The sequence below is a fragment of the Cardiocondyla obscurior genome, linkage group LG07 (assembly GCF_019399895.1).
Source record: "Cardiocondyla obscurior isolate alpha-2009 linkage group LG07, Cobs3.1, whole genome shotgun sequence".
Classification (NCBI taxonomy): Eukaryota; Metazoa; Arthropoda; class Insecta; order Hymenoptera; family Formicidae; genus Cardiocondyla; species Cardiocondyla obscurior.
The window spans coordinates 8,504,648-8,522,285 of NC_091870.1; the positions used below are offsets into that span (position 1 = coordinate 8,504,648).

Here is a 17,638-nt window from a genome sequence, read left to right on the forward strand (position 1 = left end):
GACTCCTCAGCCTTGGAAAATATACTTCTATTCAGACCTGTTTTTTGCATACCAAGCAGCAGAGTTACAATTTTATCCACGATTATTTGGCATATCTGTATAATCTCTGCGGAGTGAGGTATCCCTGTTCCACCTCGATATAGATCGTGTCCCGTGTTTCGTCTGTAACAAGAAGAACCGTCTGTAAAAAAACGATTGCAAGGTGCGCTTTTAAGCGCGTTTAAAGTCACGGCACCTCGCGGTAGAACATCGGGAGACCTCACCCGTATTCGTGCATGCTTACTAACAATTGCATTCTTGCAGTATACTATTATTACGTCTATCAAGTGATTAAACCGCGTCTCCTTATTAACGCATTTTGTACCCACTTGTAACACCGTTCGTGTGCGGGGGATGAGAGGGAAATAACATTTCTTATTCTTTTTCTTTTTTTTGACACGAACGCGACATTATCTCGGTCAACATATACAGGCTTTCCGACGCAGAACAAAATTTTCTAATCCCGCTGCAAATACCGTTTTACGCTACTGTCTCTCGCAACTTTGCTCGTTTACACACGTTCTCTCGAGCGTATGTAGTAGTCTTGATTGTGAGACGTGGCGGTGGTCGTAAGACCGACACAAGTAAACGCACCATCACGGTATGCCTTTTCTCTAGCATGGCCGCCTCTTTCTAAAAATTCTTTCTCACCATTTTTTATACTATTGATTCTTGACTTTGAATGCTTCCGATTTTTATAAGCGTTTTTCACATTCTACCACGATTTTTCGGGAGACCACCGATGAGAGGTAACGCTAAGAAAAAAGCCTGTATGTGCCTGTACATATATATTTATATATTTAATATAGTTTACTATACAGAAGAAACTAAAAGAGTTAAAAAAAAAAAGAGCGCAAAAAAAAGAAAAGAAAGAAATTGTTGATTGAAAAACAAGATTCCCCCTGTCGAGCAGCTCTGATAGCTGGTGTGCTTTCGCACGTTTCGCTATTTAGCAATCGGCCTTCTACAACTGCCTGTTGGACATGGCGGCGGTAAATCACACCGGAAATAATCATGGAGCGGGAAGTAGGGCGAACAGCCTGGAACCGGTGATGCGACCGGCCCCGGAACCGAAGCAAGAACGGCAGAAAGATGAGGAGGAAGGAACCCTAAACGTCCTCGCGGCCGCCGAGCACAGACGTCAGCGTAGCATCAGGTATGAGTTAGATTAAAATCAGAATTTATTTTTAATTTACGGCTATTCAAGCTCAATTAAAAAACGTCTCTAAAATTATAAAAGCGATGCTAGAACGATGTAATATATAGCCCGGCATTGCAATTTCTTCGCCAAGATTACAACAAGCTGCTTTGGTTTCAGGAACAAAAAGGTGAACTGGAAGATGTCTCGCCAGTACGATATTCTAGGCAGCAGCGGAGAGAGTAGCCAGGGAGGGGGTGGGTCTGGGGTTGTAGTTAATGACGAGGATCGCGCCCCCGAGCTAGAGCCATTGCTGGCCGAGGTGCCCTCCCAGCGGGATGATCAAAACTACTACCACGACCATCACCATCACGACCAATACTACTACGATACCGACAATGATCAATACTATGACCATCACCAATACTACCACCACCACCATCACCATCATCATGACCACCGACCACCCTCGTACTACCAACACCAGAACACCTACGCACCTCGCTCCTCGATCCGTTACCAGAAGGTGTCGGCTCGGTCCAATAGCTCAAAAAACAACTTTTTTCGGTCTTTCAAAAATGTCCTTCCGTCCCCTCCGCTCCTCTTTAACTCTGTCGGAAGTAGGTCGCGATAGAAAAAGCCGGATAAAACCCTGCTCGTTGTCTCGCTCAAATTATCAACCAAGAATCGCGACCAATGTCCGATACGTTTAAAATGTGTTAGTTCCTTAATTGCAAGATGTTTCTGAATCGAAATGTGCTGAGAGCTATTTTTGTTAAAAATTTATCTTATGCGGAATTAATTTTATTTTAAAAAGTTGAAAGAAATCGTTTAAAATATAAAATTCATAAACTTGGAATAATAATGAATTAATTTTTATGCAGCCGAATTAAATTAAATTTATTAAATATAATGATTCAACTAAATATTAATTTAATTTATTTTTAATAAGTGCTAATAATTTACTGATAAATTTTATTAAACTACAGAAACATCCTGTAAGTAAACCAATATATAGCTCACGTAGATCGTTCTTTTTTTATCTAATTAAAATAATTCTAGATATCGTGTTTTTTATCGTGAATTTGCTGTTACATTGATTTAGGATGCTGTGTCGCACTTAGAATTATAATTCATTATGTCACCTAAAGTATTTTTAGAAAATATGACTTCCTAAAAAATTCTTGTAATAACATTTAGAAAATTGAAAACTCCTTAGACAAAACTCTATTAGAATAAAATTAGACTTCAGTAAAAGAGTGTTAGAAAAATCGGTGACACTTGTTTAACTTAGACTAGGACGTCTTAGACGAACCATTTAATGTTCTTTAACGCTCTGAATTTTAATATTTTTGACCCTTAAAGATCAGAATCTTCGCGCGGATCGAGAGGTATTGCCCGTGATGTCGTGATTATGAGCGCTCAAGATTGATTCGCGGCCGAAGATTCGCGCCGGATAAATCGAGCGTCTATACTACTTACCGCGCACCGTTCCATTAAAAATAGTCCAGATTCATTTATATATCATATTTTATATAATATATATGTGTCTCATTTTTTCATGAATCGTCGCGGCCTGTTTCTTTTGCCGCTCTCCTAAGCGGTCTCGGTCGAATCAATCTTGGTGGACCACTGAGTGTGTCTGCGCTTTTGTTTAATGATAATGACAATTAGAAATTCACGCTTTAGCGCGAACACGACATAAAGAAATAGTCACGTACACGAGCGTTCTTAGCGACTCTTCTTGTGGCAATGCATAGAACAACTCCCACCCCTTGTCCCTTGCTGCTTTCGGCCTTAGGATCTATCGCTGGAGCAACGAAGCAGTCACCAACTGCTTCGTTCTCCTCTCGTCTATCATATTTTGCCTTGATTCTTTATGCCCACGTCCCGGTAAGTAAGAGAGCACAGTCTTTCGCGAGGGAGACTCTTATCTCAAAGGGTGTGCCTATCATTTTCCAGTCAAGCGATCGGAATTCACCGACAATCGCATGTGCATGAGCGAGACTTTTCTAACTTGCATGCCACTTTACACACACACATATGTATGTGGCTCTGTGTGTGAATTATTCCACCTTATCTTTCACTTTCTCCTAATTTCTTTTGCGAAGCTACATTTAACTTTAGCGATTAAAGCGTAGGCTGAAAAATCGTAAAGGCAAAGCAGAGCGCACGTGCCGAGTCGAAAAATATTGCCTATATCAATCTCGTGTAACTTTGATTGATATTATGTCATTGCGATTATCTTGCAATAATAAAATTGATAATTGGCAAACCTTTGCCAATGTTACTTATTTTATTAACGAAAAAAAAAAAATTATTTAATTTTTATTTTATCTGATCAAAACTGCTTATATTTCTTATTATATATAAATGCATCACGCATAAAAAAAATATTTTATTAATTTTACATAGCTCTAATGTAAATGAATTAAATGACGAACCGTGCGTGCGTCTGCTTTCGTGTTTTGGAGACAAAAGGCGTCTCGATAGTCGTATTTTACTATAGTTTCTTGCTCGAAACGCGCGTAAATCGACAGCGCGATATTGCTAAAGACAAAGAACCGGCAACACCCCGACTCCCCCTTCGATTCCCGAATCCGACTCAAAATCACACAGATAATCTACTAAGTGCCAAGTCTGTTTTCCTTTAGGACCTGCAAGAAGTCATACCGTCCGACTCGCGTGCCGGTAGCATCGAGAGTCTCACGCATCCTGGCGACAGAGGCCTTCGCACCCTTCATCCCTCGGCGCCTCCCCCTAGACGTTCACGATCGCCAAGTATAAGGTATTATTAAGCGCAGTGTGTGAAATAAATATTAATACAGTATACGTAATATAAAAATTTTTATTATTACTATTATACATTGTGTCATGATTTTATAATTGCGATTTGCAGAAGACACTCGCCAATAATGCCTAGGTCGCCATCGCCAAGGCGACACGGCCGTTACGACCATCACGGTCATTATCATGATGGACCAGGATTTAGTGACACGGTTAGCAACGTCGTCGAGATACAAAGGCACACTCATCATCCCCACTCGTCACAATATAATCATCGACATAGGATACGAGGTACGACGTACCGGCGATAATTCCGGCCAGCCACGACGGTGCAACGATAAGTCTTTCTCATGGAACCAAGACGGCGAACTCTGTTTCGTGTTGGTCATCTCCAACCGGTTTCTCTATCTCTCTCTTTCTCTCTCCCTCTCTCTTTCTCTCATTGTCTTTTATCAGCCTGGAGTATAATATGAACACAGCATCCTTGTATTTATTCTATCACCGTACCACCAGTACCTTCATAATCTCTTGGTGTTCTTTCTATTATAATTATTATTGATTGATATTAATTATTATTATTATTGATTACTACTAATTATTATTGATTATGATTATAACTCCTACCGGGTTGGTGATAAACCGTTTCAGCATCGCTGTATATAATGCTCCACTAATGGAGATTGTCAGACGTTAATTTTGTAGAGTCCATTCTGCTTGGCGACAAGTGAAAAACAACGAAAAAGAGTTCGTGGTCAGGTTTTGTTAAAAAAAAAAAAAAAAAGAGAAATAATGATGATTTAAGAACAACATGAATGTTGCTATAATGTTGATTTTACTCGAGGCAGAAAAGCTCTGTGTGATACTCGATGTAATACGTTTCTTCGTTCTGTTCTGTTATGCGCCTACACAGACTATTACGACCACTGCGACTATTACGACGATGGTAATTTCTTTCACAACTCTCCTCTTCTTCATTCCCTTGTCTCCACGATGCAATTATGATGTTATTACATAATCGAACACGATCGTTTGGCTTTCACCGTTTTTTTTTCCTCGTTTTTACAATAACATATTTACACAGACACACACACACCTACACGCGCATAAGACACCGCAATTAACACAGATATTTTAAACAATTGATATGTATAACACTAATAGCATTAATGTTTTATTAACACGTTCACATTAATAGCGTTTCTCTTGTTGCTAGTCGATGCTTTTTATATTAACGATGCTATTGGGATTGTCAAATATTTTTTTATCGATCAGCAAAAATGACTATTAATCATCACAGATCGTTAATTAGTTAATATATTTTTATAGCACCGCGTACACTTCTTAAATTAATAAAATTTACGAATTACAATTCTTGTTTCATAAACAGTTGACGCTATTTGAAGAATGTAACATGCATATGTCGGTCATATTTTTAAATCAGTATTTAAATCACAATGTAATTAATTCGATATTCTGGTTTTTTAATAATTACACTCTACGTTAGATGTTGAATCGCGCTCTTCGTTCAACCATATGCATTCTATTATATTAAAATTGGGCGTTAAATCAGTTTTCTTTATTTTCGCGAGTGCGATGGTGTTTGGCGACTGAGTTTTGCAAAACGCGGGCGTGATAATACAAACTATAGGATGTAACGCTGAGCATAATTTAGCTTGTCTGTGAGAAAATTAGAGTTTGAGAATTTTGCACCATTACCTGTTGAGATTATCACGACAGCACGAGTGATGTGTCCGTATTTTAATAACTTAGTATACCGTAGAGTGTGTGCGCATGTTACGTTAGACCGCCTTATAGAATTGAAACACGTTAACATTTAGAATCTTAGAGCACCAACACTAATATGTGTTTGCACTATTGATTCGATTTGATTTCTCAGCATTGTGAACACAAAACACGAGCATGTTGCATCAATTCTCTTAAATAATTTCGAGATAACTAGCACATATTTAATATTTGTTTTAAAAGAATTATATTATAACTCGTAAAGATTAATTTCGCAATACGTAGGAGTCGGAAAGATTACATAGATTGAATCACTAATAAAAAAAGCTTTCATCACGTATTTAATTAACGTAGTCGGTGTTCACTCTTAATAATGAAATAATAATTGGTTTTATAAGGAATTAGTTTATAGAGCTACATATACATATGTACTACAACTATATCATTAATTCGTCAATCCTAAATCCTTTTCAACAAATCGAGCTGTTCGATTCTCGCACAGAGTCCGAGTAATTGGATCTAGATTAAATTTGTTCCATTGATCAAGCCCTTTAATTAGTTATATATAATTCAGTGAAAGTAATGTCGCAAGTTGCTCTTCGAAATTAATCCGTGGTCAGGTTTCTAGTGGCTTCTTAATGATCACATGCTTATAATCTACATGTTGAGCAACCCCCTGACCTTCTGGTGCCCCGCCACTGTAATTCCACCGGTACGAGAAATTTTAACGAGTATGTTTATCAGGTCCATGGAGTGCGTCGACGAGTCCAGCCAGGTCACCAAGTCCGGTTCATAGGATTGAGCGTAGTGGCCGTTACGGCACGACGAGTTTGGAACAGCGTTCGAGGAGTCCGAGCCCGATAGGCGGTAGCCGCCCGCACCACTATCACCATCGTCATCATCCACATCAACACAGCTATCCCGTGCTGGTTGCGAGGAGAGGCCAAGGTCGCCGGTTACCGCCGACCCCGAGTAAGCCGTCGACCTTGCAACTGAAGCCGACCAACATCAACTTCCCCAAGCTGAACGCTTCACCTACCCACGGGCCGCACGTACCGACCGGACCGACGGCTCACGTCGCGCCCGGCCACGTGCTGCAGCATCCGCCGCATCCGCCGTCGCACATGCAGCCGAGCCACCATCCGGAGTTTTTAAGCTTCGAACAAGCTGTCGCGATAGGCCGCGGCGGCCGCCTACTACCCAGCCCAGTACCGAACGGCTACAAGCCGCAGCTGCAATCTAAAAGAGCACCCAGGTAAGAATTTAACAATTTAATTTTAAAGCCCAATTTTTGTGACTCGAAATTTTATTAATTTTAGACTAATTGTGATTTATAAATCATTTTAATTTAGTCCTAAATTTTAGTAAAAGCCTTTGATTAGATGTATAATATTTTCAAGCAGGTCGAGGCACTCTGATAGTGACGAGGACGATTGGTGCTAGCCAAAGTGGGACCCTGGACGGTGGTCCGGTAACGTGGACGCCCCCAGGCGTCTCAGGGTTTGCGCGTGATAGTCGTCCACGTGGGACACGCGTTAGTTGCGATGTGAAGATAACGAAAGTGCCCGTGGTAGACGAAGCTTCTAAAGCCCTCAGATCTTTGGCTTGGAGAACGGTCCCTCGAGGGAATCTCCGGCCACGATACTGCGAAGAGGGATGTTGCACAGGAAAACGATTCCAGGCAGACGATGCGATCTCCGATGGCAGAACACGGCGGCCGAACAGGGTCAGCGAACACACACTAGAGCCGATTTCCGCGCGAGGCCGCGGGGAAAATTGATCGAGGCTTTTATTCACACATAAACGTCGCGCGAATCTGCGACGCGTGTAGTTGTACTAAGTACAATCAAACGGCCGAGCTTGACGAATCCTAAAGATTCAATTCCGGAGCCTGGGAAACGGGAAGAGTCGCGAATAATCGCCTGGCGCGATCGCGCGAAGTGTCGCGAGAATTAAAGATCGTCGTAGAAAGTGCTCTGCGTTGCAAGCGAAAACGGATCTCTCGGAATCGCGAGCGTCGGCTGTGTTTTGAGAGACAAGATGAATGATTGCAGTGAGGCTCATCGTGAACGATAGTGATGGAATAATTAAGCGGGACGTTCCGAAAGAGAGAGAGAGAAAGAGAGAAAAAAAAAATAGAGCTCGAAACCTCCGATATAATTACTTGCGAGTTAATATTCCAATCTTACCTCGGCCCGATCGAAACGAGGATCGCCTCGGGGGAAGACACCTTTTTATACGATTTTCCGGAGGAGAGAGACTCGTCGAACGCCCAAATTGCGCTGTGATTACCACGAAACGTTCTCTTACATACGCGTGTGTCTATGTATGCATGTATGTCGGTGTGATTCTTCTGCGTGCGTGTACGAGAAAAATCCCCCCTTCCCCCGTTCACGATTTATCGGAAATCGCGACTGATGTACCGATTCGTTCTACTTTACATTTGTAAAAGCGCCGATTAATTGTTAATTGTTCAACGATGACGTTAAACGAAAACGAACGAAGTTGGCTTTAGTATACAATTTACATCATTTTTAGTCTCAAAGCTTTGGAGGTTTCAAAATGAACAGAGTAATCCGAAGTAGTAACGTTTCATTTCGAAATCTACAAACGTTCCGCGTCTCGTTGAGCTTCGTCGAACGATCCGCCGGGAAAATTCAGCCACGCGAACAGAAACGGACTGACGAGCGAATGTTTCTCGGTTAATCGAGCAAGGAGCCAACGAGGAAAAGAGTTAAACGAACTAAAAGCCAGGCCAAATGTCGAAACGGTAGAGAACCCGAGTAGCTCGGCGACTTAGACCACTTCCGTGTTGTCGTTAATATGAAACCTTGCGCGAAGGCGGTGCTCTAATTACATGCGAATTATTAGAAACCGCTTTGAAAGATACGCGCGAGGGATCGTAAAATAAAATCCGGGAAACGGTAAAACGGAGATAAGGGTGAATATGTCGTCGTCAAAAATTCGCGCGGACGTTGCCTCGCGATTCGTGCCAATCAAGAGTGATCAGACGAGAGATCGGAAAACGAGGACCACGATCGAGGAATGCGCGACGGATGGACAACTGTCGCACGGATATCCGAAGGGGGGAAAGATGCGTGAAAGAATGAGAAAAAGGAAGAGCGAACGGATGAGCGAGAGGGATGAGTGAACGCGAAAAAGAGGCGAACAGTTCTTACCGTAACGATTTTCAAAAGCACTCCTGTAAATTTACCCGCGTAACGATTGAATTACGATATTTATTACTTATCACTGCTAATACCGTTATTAAATTAATACCCGCAGGAAGGAGACGGATAACAGCTACTTCACTCTACTGTTACACTATAACTACCGTTACTACCATTACTACTATATTACGATTTACTACCGCTACTACCACTACTACTACTGTTACTGTTACTACTATTGCTGCTGCTGCTATCACTACTACTATTACTCTATTATTAAAAAAAAGAAAAGAAAAGAAAAAGAGAAAAAAAACCTATTACTATTACTAAACTATTCTACTATCGTCGCTATTAACGCTGTTTATTATCATTATTGTAATACTAAGTGTGCTAATTAACGAAGCGCGCGCGATTCGTGAGGGATAAACGAGAGGTATCACTTTATGTAATTCATTTTGTCTTCGAGCTCGTGAATTTCGCTGTCGACCGTGCGTTCATATAACGAAGCGAAGGAGAAGGGAAATGGAAATAGAAGTCGACAGATTTACCCAAAGAATTAAAATAAAGGCTTGCTAAACGAGCGCACGTATCCGAAACAAGATTACGTAATTAAAGGGGAAAAAAAATATATATATATATATATTACATTATACATAAAGATACGTTTAATATACTGCCAATCGTACAGAGAGTTTCAAGCGAAGACACACACACATACACACACAGACAGACACACGGACACGAGAATACGTAATTGTACATTAAAAAAGCAGACATGGCATTTGTTGCGGCGACGGCGGCTAGCGTACGTGACTTCCCCTACTCTCGGCCGCCGAGTACGGTGGCCGTAGTAGTAGAGCGCGGTTCCTCTCCCCTCAGTCTTCGGTGACCCGTGCTACGCGAAACACCTACGCGCTCGCTTCGTCTGATGTTCCGACGCACACCACGTCAAGATCACGTACGCCAGCCACCCTCGCAGCACCACGAACGCCATCCCTGACGGTGAGTGTACATATAAACGTACGTTTCTCTTTTTTTAATTTTTTTTTTTTTTTTTTCTTTCCCGCGACACGTATGAATATACTACGATATATCTGTACGTAAGTGCACATACCTGGTTGAGCGAAAGAGAGGGAGAGAAAGTGAGAATACGAAGGAACGAGTGAATGAACGTAAGACAATCGAGCCGACGAAGCTCGAGAAGCGCGGCAACTCGGCGATCGTATAATTGTCCGAACGCCGGACGTTTTTTCCCCGCGAAGTGTTTTATTCTCGTCCCGTCACATTAATTTTTACATGTTATTCGCCTCCCCTCCACCCCCATCCCGTGTAATCGTCGACGACGCGATTTTTAAAGATGATTTTGAGAGGAACCAACCTGTCCCGCTTCTCAAGCAGCTCGACCGATTTTCCGACACGCCGCTCTGTGCTTGTTGCGTAATTTTCGTGTATCGGCTAAGTCAAAATAAACGATAATATTGCCACTACGTAACGACATTAATTAATGTAAGTAGCTAAATCGAAACCAAAAAAGAAATGATTTTTGTGCATGGAGAAAATTTCTGCGGGGGATAAAAAAAAAAAAATTGGGGCAGAGTGGAGTGACTGATTTTCCAACGTGATCGGCATATAAAGATCCTTGGTGAGTGAACGGGCGTTAATCATCGAACTTGTTTGTATTATTCAGCGATTAAGAGTTCAACAATATATAATAAGATCAATTTTTCCAAAGAGAAGACTACAGACTTATCCAATCGCTTTAATATATATATTGTCTGATATATATATATATATATATATATATTTATATATATACATATATATAAATACATATATATAGTGTAATGTAAAAAAAAAAATAAAATAAAAAAATAAAAATTAATAATAAAAAGGTAATTCAAGATAGTTGGGATAATTGATATATATTTTCAATTACATTAATTATTTCCAGGTCCAAGAAAGTCATATTTGATTCGGAAACGATGCTCTCTCTCTTCTACGAAGTAGAACCGATGCTTTCGAAACGAGACAGCTAGATAGACCGAAAAAAACGAAAGGGAGAAAGAGAGAAAGGATCACCGAGGATCTCGTGCACAATTTAAATCACGTGTTATCGGAATCGTATCTTCATCCCTTAAGTGCTTTAAGAACTCGATTGTATGTCGTCGTAAGCAGCCACGAAGGAAGCTTTTAATTAGATTCGACGAGAGTGAATGCGATGCGGAAAGAAACACTCAATCAATTCGCTAATATTGGTCTACCGATACTGCCTGCAGGATCCTTTTCAAATTCAATGTATGTATCCCTTTTTTTTCTTCTTTTTTCATAAATAGGAAAATCGAATCAAATTATTTTTAACGTTTAATTATAATTTTTTTTTTTTTTTTTTTTTTAAATTAATTTAAGAAGTTGTTGGGAAATAACTTTAGAGATCGTTCAAGAATTCTTTGTAACGTAACTGGTATTAGCGAATATCTCGCGGCGATTAGACATCGAGTGATTCAGATAAAAAAAAAGAAAAGAAAAAAAAATTTACAACGTCGTAATAAAAATTGAACCAGCGCAGCGCGACTAAATATTCGTGAAAATGTTTTTCTGTGATAAAAATACATTTCGAAAAGCTTAGCCGGTTTGACGGTCGGTGTCGACAAGCCCATTTTGCGGATCGTAAAAGTGCGTGTTAATTTGAGGCAAAGGGTGAATGAATAAACGAGCGAACGTAAAACTGGCGAGAGAAAAAAAAAAAAAGAGAGAATGGGTGGACGTGTGGAGGAATAAGGAGTCTGGAAGAATGTGCACGTACAATGCCACTTAATGTACATGTATACATATACGCGCGAGAAGGTAAAAAAGAGCCTCATTAATCTTCACATACTTTCTAATGTAAAAGGGACGATGACCAAGCTCGTAAACGAAAAACTTAATCAGCCGTGTAAAGCCGATAGGAGTACCAATCGTAATTACCGTTTTTAAAAGTGCTAATTTAAACGCGAGGAACTTTAAAACAACGTCGCGATAAAAATTACAATTAAATAATAATAATGTAATTGACGCTAATAATAATCTCGATTTTAAAAGAAGTAAGTATAATAGTAATAATTAATAATTAGCCGTAATTGCGAGAGATAAGGGTAACGATAAGAATAACAATAACGGCTCTGCGATTCGTCTAACAGCATCCGACAACGGCGGGCGATCACAAAAGACTTTTCTTAGGTATGTAATAAGATGTAAAATGTATAAAACTCTCCGCGGGGGAGGGATAATGATTATTAATTAAAATTGCGCGTAATTAGAACGAGCAGTTAAGACAGAATTTTAAGAGTTATTAAAAATAATAGGCGTTGATAGATTATTAAAATAATTCGTTTCGTCGCGACTCTACGATCCTCGAAGGTAATTACGTGATCGAATAAAATAAAACTTCCGATTATTATCGAACTGTAGAAAAGAAAAAGCCAGAGTTAATAATAATGAAAAACCTCGTACTGTCACAAAACCAGTTTGCCATTTTTTAATTTTTATTTTAATTCTGATAATTCAATAAATTTATTCTTATTAAGCTCGATATTTTAATAAATTTTTTACAACTTTTGTGCGACAATTAAGTCAGCTTGTCGCGATACAGTAATTCATCATTCGTTAGCCACGACAGACAAATTACATCTAGATTAATATTTATTAAATAACTTCGATTCTCGAATATTAATTATCACTTTTAACGTTTTCGTTTCTCAACGCCAAGCCGGATTTTTCTTACACTTTCGCGTGTCCCGAAACCACACACGTCCCTCTCATTCGATCGAGTTCACGATCGCACGAACCCTCGACGTCTCCGTCGGGCTCTCAGTGATATTAAAATCGAACTAACGTTAACGAAAATAGATAGGAATCGTGCGAGCGACACTAAATAGTTCTCGAGAGGCGGGCGCAGAATCAATCCACAGGGAAGAAAGTATCGCAAAACGAGGGAGCGACAGGAGCTAGGGGACACCTTCTTCGGAAGAGATCCACTAATCGCCGCTGTTAATTGTATAAATATCCACTCGTGAATTACGAAAAAGAAAAAAATAAAATAAAAAAGAAAAAAAAATAGAAAAAGAATACATCGAGCATATATGAACACACATGTACGACACACATGCACACGGAAATGAAAGTGGGAACGGGTGAACGGGACACCTCGGGATGGTGCATTCACTCATTGCCATCGAGATTCATCCCGACACCGTCGAGAGAGAACGCAAAAATAAAAAAAAAAAGTATAAATTAAAAAAAAACCCTTCCTAGCGTTAAACTATCGGACTGTTTCTCGACCCGCGCGCACTAATTAAGCATTGTTAAAGAGGAGTTTCTACGTGTGTAACTTCACCTACTTGTATCTACAACGCGAATATGTAATTACGATGGGATAGCGAATTAGCTGGGCGTCTTAAGCGAGTAACGAATAAGAAGGAGGAGAAACTAGAAGAGAGAAAGTTTTTCTACTTTATCTATACATATAAATATTATACGTATATATTTATTTATTATATAATATTTAAATATGTTATATAATAAATATGTATTACATATTATAAATGCAACACATATATATAGAGACCTTCTACACGCGTCTAGTGTACTTCTATAAATGTACTTCATACGAATGTGGACACGTAAAAAAAAAGAAAAAGAAAAAAAAAAACAAGGAAAACCCACGTTTACATGTATATTGCGCATAATTGGTATAAAACTAAAACGTCGGGAGCGTATAGTACGAGACGTTGAACGTTCTGTTAATAATAATTAATCGTAATAATTTAAAAGAAATAAAAAAAAAAATAAAAAAAATAGAAAAAGAAGAAACGAGGGAGAGAGGAAGAAGCGAGAGGAGATAAACTTCGTCATATTAGAATCTTATCTACGTATCAATGCCGGGGCTCCGTAGAGTTTCATACTTTTGCAAGTAATCGAAAAAATCTCGTTGATAACACTATATATAAATATATAAATATATGTATATTATGCCGATCTCTATACACACACGTATACATATTATAAATATAACCGGTCTAAATCTGCTGATCCGAGTCTGAACCCTAATTAAGTCGGCCGCGGTACGTGCGTGATTAGCGAGTTCAAATATAGAGAATGATAACGTTGCGGGAACGTCAATTTCTGGTCGGAGTGCTTTCGCGTTTCTGGCGTTACGCGTGCACAAGTGTCGCGGCGTTTAAACGCCGGAAGAGGCGAGCCGGAATAACGAAGTCAAAGCGAAACGAGCTTATTAGCACAGGGCGCGAAGTCGGTCGTTAATTTTTATTCGACAGGGCGAATTCTTGTGACGATAAGGCTCGTTAAAAAACGCGACTCTCGTTCGTTTTTAAGTTACGTTTAAATATCCCGCGTCGCCCGATGCTTGAAATTTTTTTTTTAATAAGTCCGACAGCTGAGCGAAGTCTTGTATATCGACGATTATTAAATTTTTACCAAGCTTCGCCGATCGAATAGTCTGGTCAATTACGATTTTTCTCGACAATTAAACCGACACTTGTGCACGTCCGGACGTAATTGTAATTTCGCGTTTTAGAAGCGTATAGAGGTTTCCGAGTCCGAGGAATTTCGTAAGATCGAAAAATTGCAATTGACGCCTTTTTCCGTTGCGCAACAGTCGTAATCTGCCAATAATTTAATGTAACGCTAAGGGAATGAGAGAGAGAATGGAATGCGAGAGAGAATGAAAGAAAGAGGTGGGAAAAAAATATTGAAATATTGAGTGAGAAATTATCATAATTCTTTAAAGCCCTCGAGAATACCGAAAATATGGAAAGTTCATGAGTGATTGCGCGAGAGAAAATAATAAACGCGTGCATGTGCGTGAATAGAAGAATGAAAGGAAACGTGAATGTGTAAAAGAGAGCAACAGATAGGATATAAAGTCATAAGTGTGCAATCGTTACCGATGTATTACTGTAAAACGATGGAAAAACGCGGGGAACCTATCTTATATATAAATATTATACACACATACTATATATTTATATATATATTTATATATATATAAATATATATATAAATATATACATACATACATGTAGTTAGTTCAATTTGCAAACTTAGTGTGTATCGTCGCTTCGAAAAACGCCCATTACTCGCCAGAATCCAAATGGAAAAAAAAAAGAAAAAAAAAAAGAAAACCCGACAACCCGAGATTTCAAGTTCATTCTTTTTTTAAGAAGAGAAAACTAAATAAAATAATGTGTTAAAACATTTTGTACGAGCGACTTTTTTATTCGATCGTTATTCCTAAATAATAACGTAATAATAATGATTAAAATTAAAAGGAAAAAAGAAAGAAAGAAAATTCGTCTGATTAAAAATTTTATTTAGTTAATTGAAATTATACATTGAAATAATACAAATATATTATTAAAAAACGGGACGTGTGACTTGGCCGATTAACTCGTACCACCGGCGCGAAATAGGAACCCTGTTACCGAGATTATTCGGCCAAGTTTGACCAATAGACGGCGCCAGTCGTCGTTGCGGCGAGCAATAATTTCGCGGCTTCGAGTCGCGGAGGTCGCACGCCGGGCGGAAGCGCTCCGCGCGCCGCCGTTCGTCCGGAAATCAACACTCTGACGTAGGGCGAATCGCGAGAGTACGCTTCCATTTTCTCAAGCATTTCGGACGGGTCCGAGAGCACGTGTCGCGTGTACCGGTCCCCGCGCGCTCGCACGACGGTCGATTCGCTCGTGTGAGACGAAGAATTACTCTCGTCGAGGAACGCCCGGCGGTCGCAGCCACTCGTCACCAGCCGCGCGCACGCCCGTTGTCCCTCGCGTGCACGACAGAGGAGGTTAAATCATGAATCCGGAGAAGTTAAAGAAGCTACAGGCCCAAGTGCGAATCGGCGGCAAGGGCACTCCGCGACGCAAGAAGAAGGTGAGCCCCGCGGCCGCGTTCCGTAACCGTTCGTTTCCTTTTATGTCTGGATCCAGAGAGAAAAAATCCGGCCCGCACACCGTTGCCCCTCGACGCGATCCATTGTCACCATTAATATGCATGTTCCTTAAATCGGCAGAGATCAGTAGGGACGTTGCCCGTGACATCGCATTTATATTACGAAAAATTGACGGAAATTGTTAGTCTAGTAATACACTGTCCGGTTTGTGCTTTCTAACGTGAGTATCGTGAGTGTTTTTTCATAAACCGTTTTGTTGCTGAACATAGTCTTGATTTTGTGCAAAGATGATTTTACTTGGAATGCTGATATATTACTTTACGTCGTAAAGGCAGATCGTTGACAGTTAGACGCTGTCGTCCTTTGTACTAACGTTACCTCGTATTTTTGCAGGTCGTACACGCAACTGCCGCCACAGATGACAAAAAGTTGCAGAGTTGTCTGAAGAAGCTTTCTGTAAATACGATTCCGGGTATAGAAGAAGTTAATATGATTAAAGACGACGGCACAGTCATTCATTTTAATAACCCGAAGGCACAGGCTAGTCTGTCTGCTAATACATTTGCCATCACTGGTCATGGAGAAAACAAACAGATAACCGAGATGTTACCGGGGATATTGAGTCAGCTTGGGCCTGAGGGTTTGACACAGTTAAAACGATTAGCAAGTACAGTCGCTGGAAGTGCAGTTGGGAAAACCACGTTGGAAGAGGACGACGAGGTTCCTAACCTAACAGAGAACTTCGATGAAGCCAGCAAAGAGGAGGTAAGAGAACATTAAAAAAAATTTCTTTCTGAGAAATATATTCTGTACGCGCGTAGTTAATTCGTGGTTGCTTGTAAAAATATTATATAATAAATTTTGTTTGCAACATTTAAAGGTGGCACCTAAAAAAGAGCTTGATGAAAATGATAAACCTAATGGTGAAAAGAAAGACGCCGTTATTATTGAAGAGAAGAAAGAAGCCCCCTTAGCTACACCTGAAGCTTAAAAATGAATGCTAAGGTATATTTATTCATTAATGTATTCCGATTTTCTTTTAAATATAATTTACCGATATAATAAAGGTAAATTGTGAAATGTCCCCTTTCTTTTCAGGTATTTCATACAACAGAGTTGTAACAAATAAGTAATTGAGTCAAGAAAAATGTGTGAAGCAGAAACAATTAAGCATAACTATACATACTTTACGAATACTTGACATACACCCCATGATACTTGCTAGTACAAGTAACAGTTGACAAAAAATAAAACTGTTACAAAAATCAAAAAAAAAAAATTCCCGGTAATTTTTTTTATTATTTTTGGTGCTACCACTAAGATAGTAAGTCCTTGCTTCGAATTAATTAAGATGTTCTTTTTTATGATCCATAATTAATATCGTGACGCTTTAACTACTTAAAATATCTGAAAAAAAAAAACTTGAGCATTTAACTTCAGAGAATTGTAACAATTAATATTACGCTAAAAATTTTGTTATTAATAAATTGATGTGAGATATGTACAGTACTTATTCTTTCACATATAGGAATATTCATTTTATTTTGATCAAATCAAGTCATTGTAATAATATAAATAATTGATAGCATAGAAAATATATTCAACAAGAACAATATAAATGTAAAACATAGATGTAGAAATCTTTGAATGGGGTGTAACTGAAGAAGAAAGAAGGAATAAAATTGGTGACATAGAACGAAGAAACTACCGATCACGATGGAGACGATTGGTAAGCAAACAACGGTTTGAATATTTTCGCTTTAGGAAATAAGATAATAATTAACTTAGATCAGCGTATAAAATAAATTGTATACA

The 17,638-nt window shown here is 39.4% G+C and overlaps 2 protein-coding genes across 22 annotated transcripts in view; both read left to right on the forward strand.

Moving 5' to 3' along the window:
- Window positions 1–15,136, forward strand: part of Cac (calcium voltage-gated channel subunit cacophony) — a 49,901-nt gene extending 34,765 nt beyond the window's left edge. For 12 of the 21 annotated variants that reach the window (XM_070659005.1, XM_070659001.1, XM_070658999.1 and 9 more), the window contains 8 exons: window positions 993–1,195; window positions 1,358–1,703; window positions 3,832–3,965; window positions 4,077–4,255; window positions 4,875–4,907; window positions 6,452–6,962; window positions 7,108–9,879; window positions 10,829–15,136. In XM_070659005.1, the coding sequence (XP_070515106.1) occupies window positions 993–1,195; window positions 1,358–1,703; window positions 3,832–3,965; window positions 4,077–4,255; window positions 4,875–4,907; window positions 6,452–6,962; window positions 7,108–7,150 (1,449 nt within the window). In that variant the 3' untranslated portion in view covers window positions 7,151–9,879; window positions 10,829–15,136. The remainder of the gene's footprint in view (window positions 1–992; window positions 1,196–1,357; window positions 1,704–3,831; window positions 3,966–4,076; window positions 4,256–4,874; window positions 4,908–6,451; window positions 6,963–7,107; window positions 9,880–10,828) is intronic. The other 9 variants (XM_070659003.1, XM_070659002.1, XM_070659011.1 and 6 more) reach the window with 5 other exon arrangements.
- A 365-nt stretch (window positions 15,137–15,501) lies between these two features.
- Bic (bicaudal) lies at window positions 15,502–17,323 on the forward strand. The gene is made up of 4 exons (XM_070659040.1): window positions 15,502–15,804; window positions 16,217–16,588; window positions 16,704–16,828; window positions 16,922–17,323. Exons 1-3 carry the CDS (start codon window positions 15,727–15,729, stop codon window positions 16,812–16,814), a joined length of 561 nt encoding a protein of 186 aa, XP_070515141.1. The 5' UTR covers window positions 15,502–15,726; the 3' UTR covers window positions 16,815–16,828; window positions 16,922–17,323.
- The last annotated feature ends 315 nt before the right edge of the window (window positions 17,324–17,638 follow it).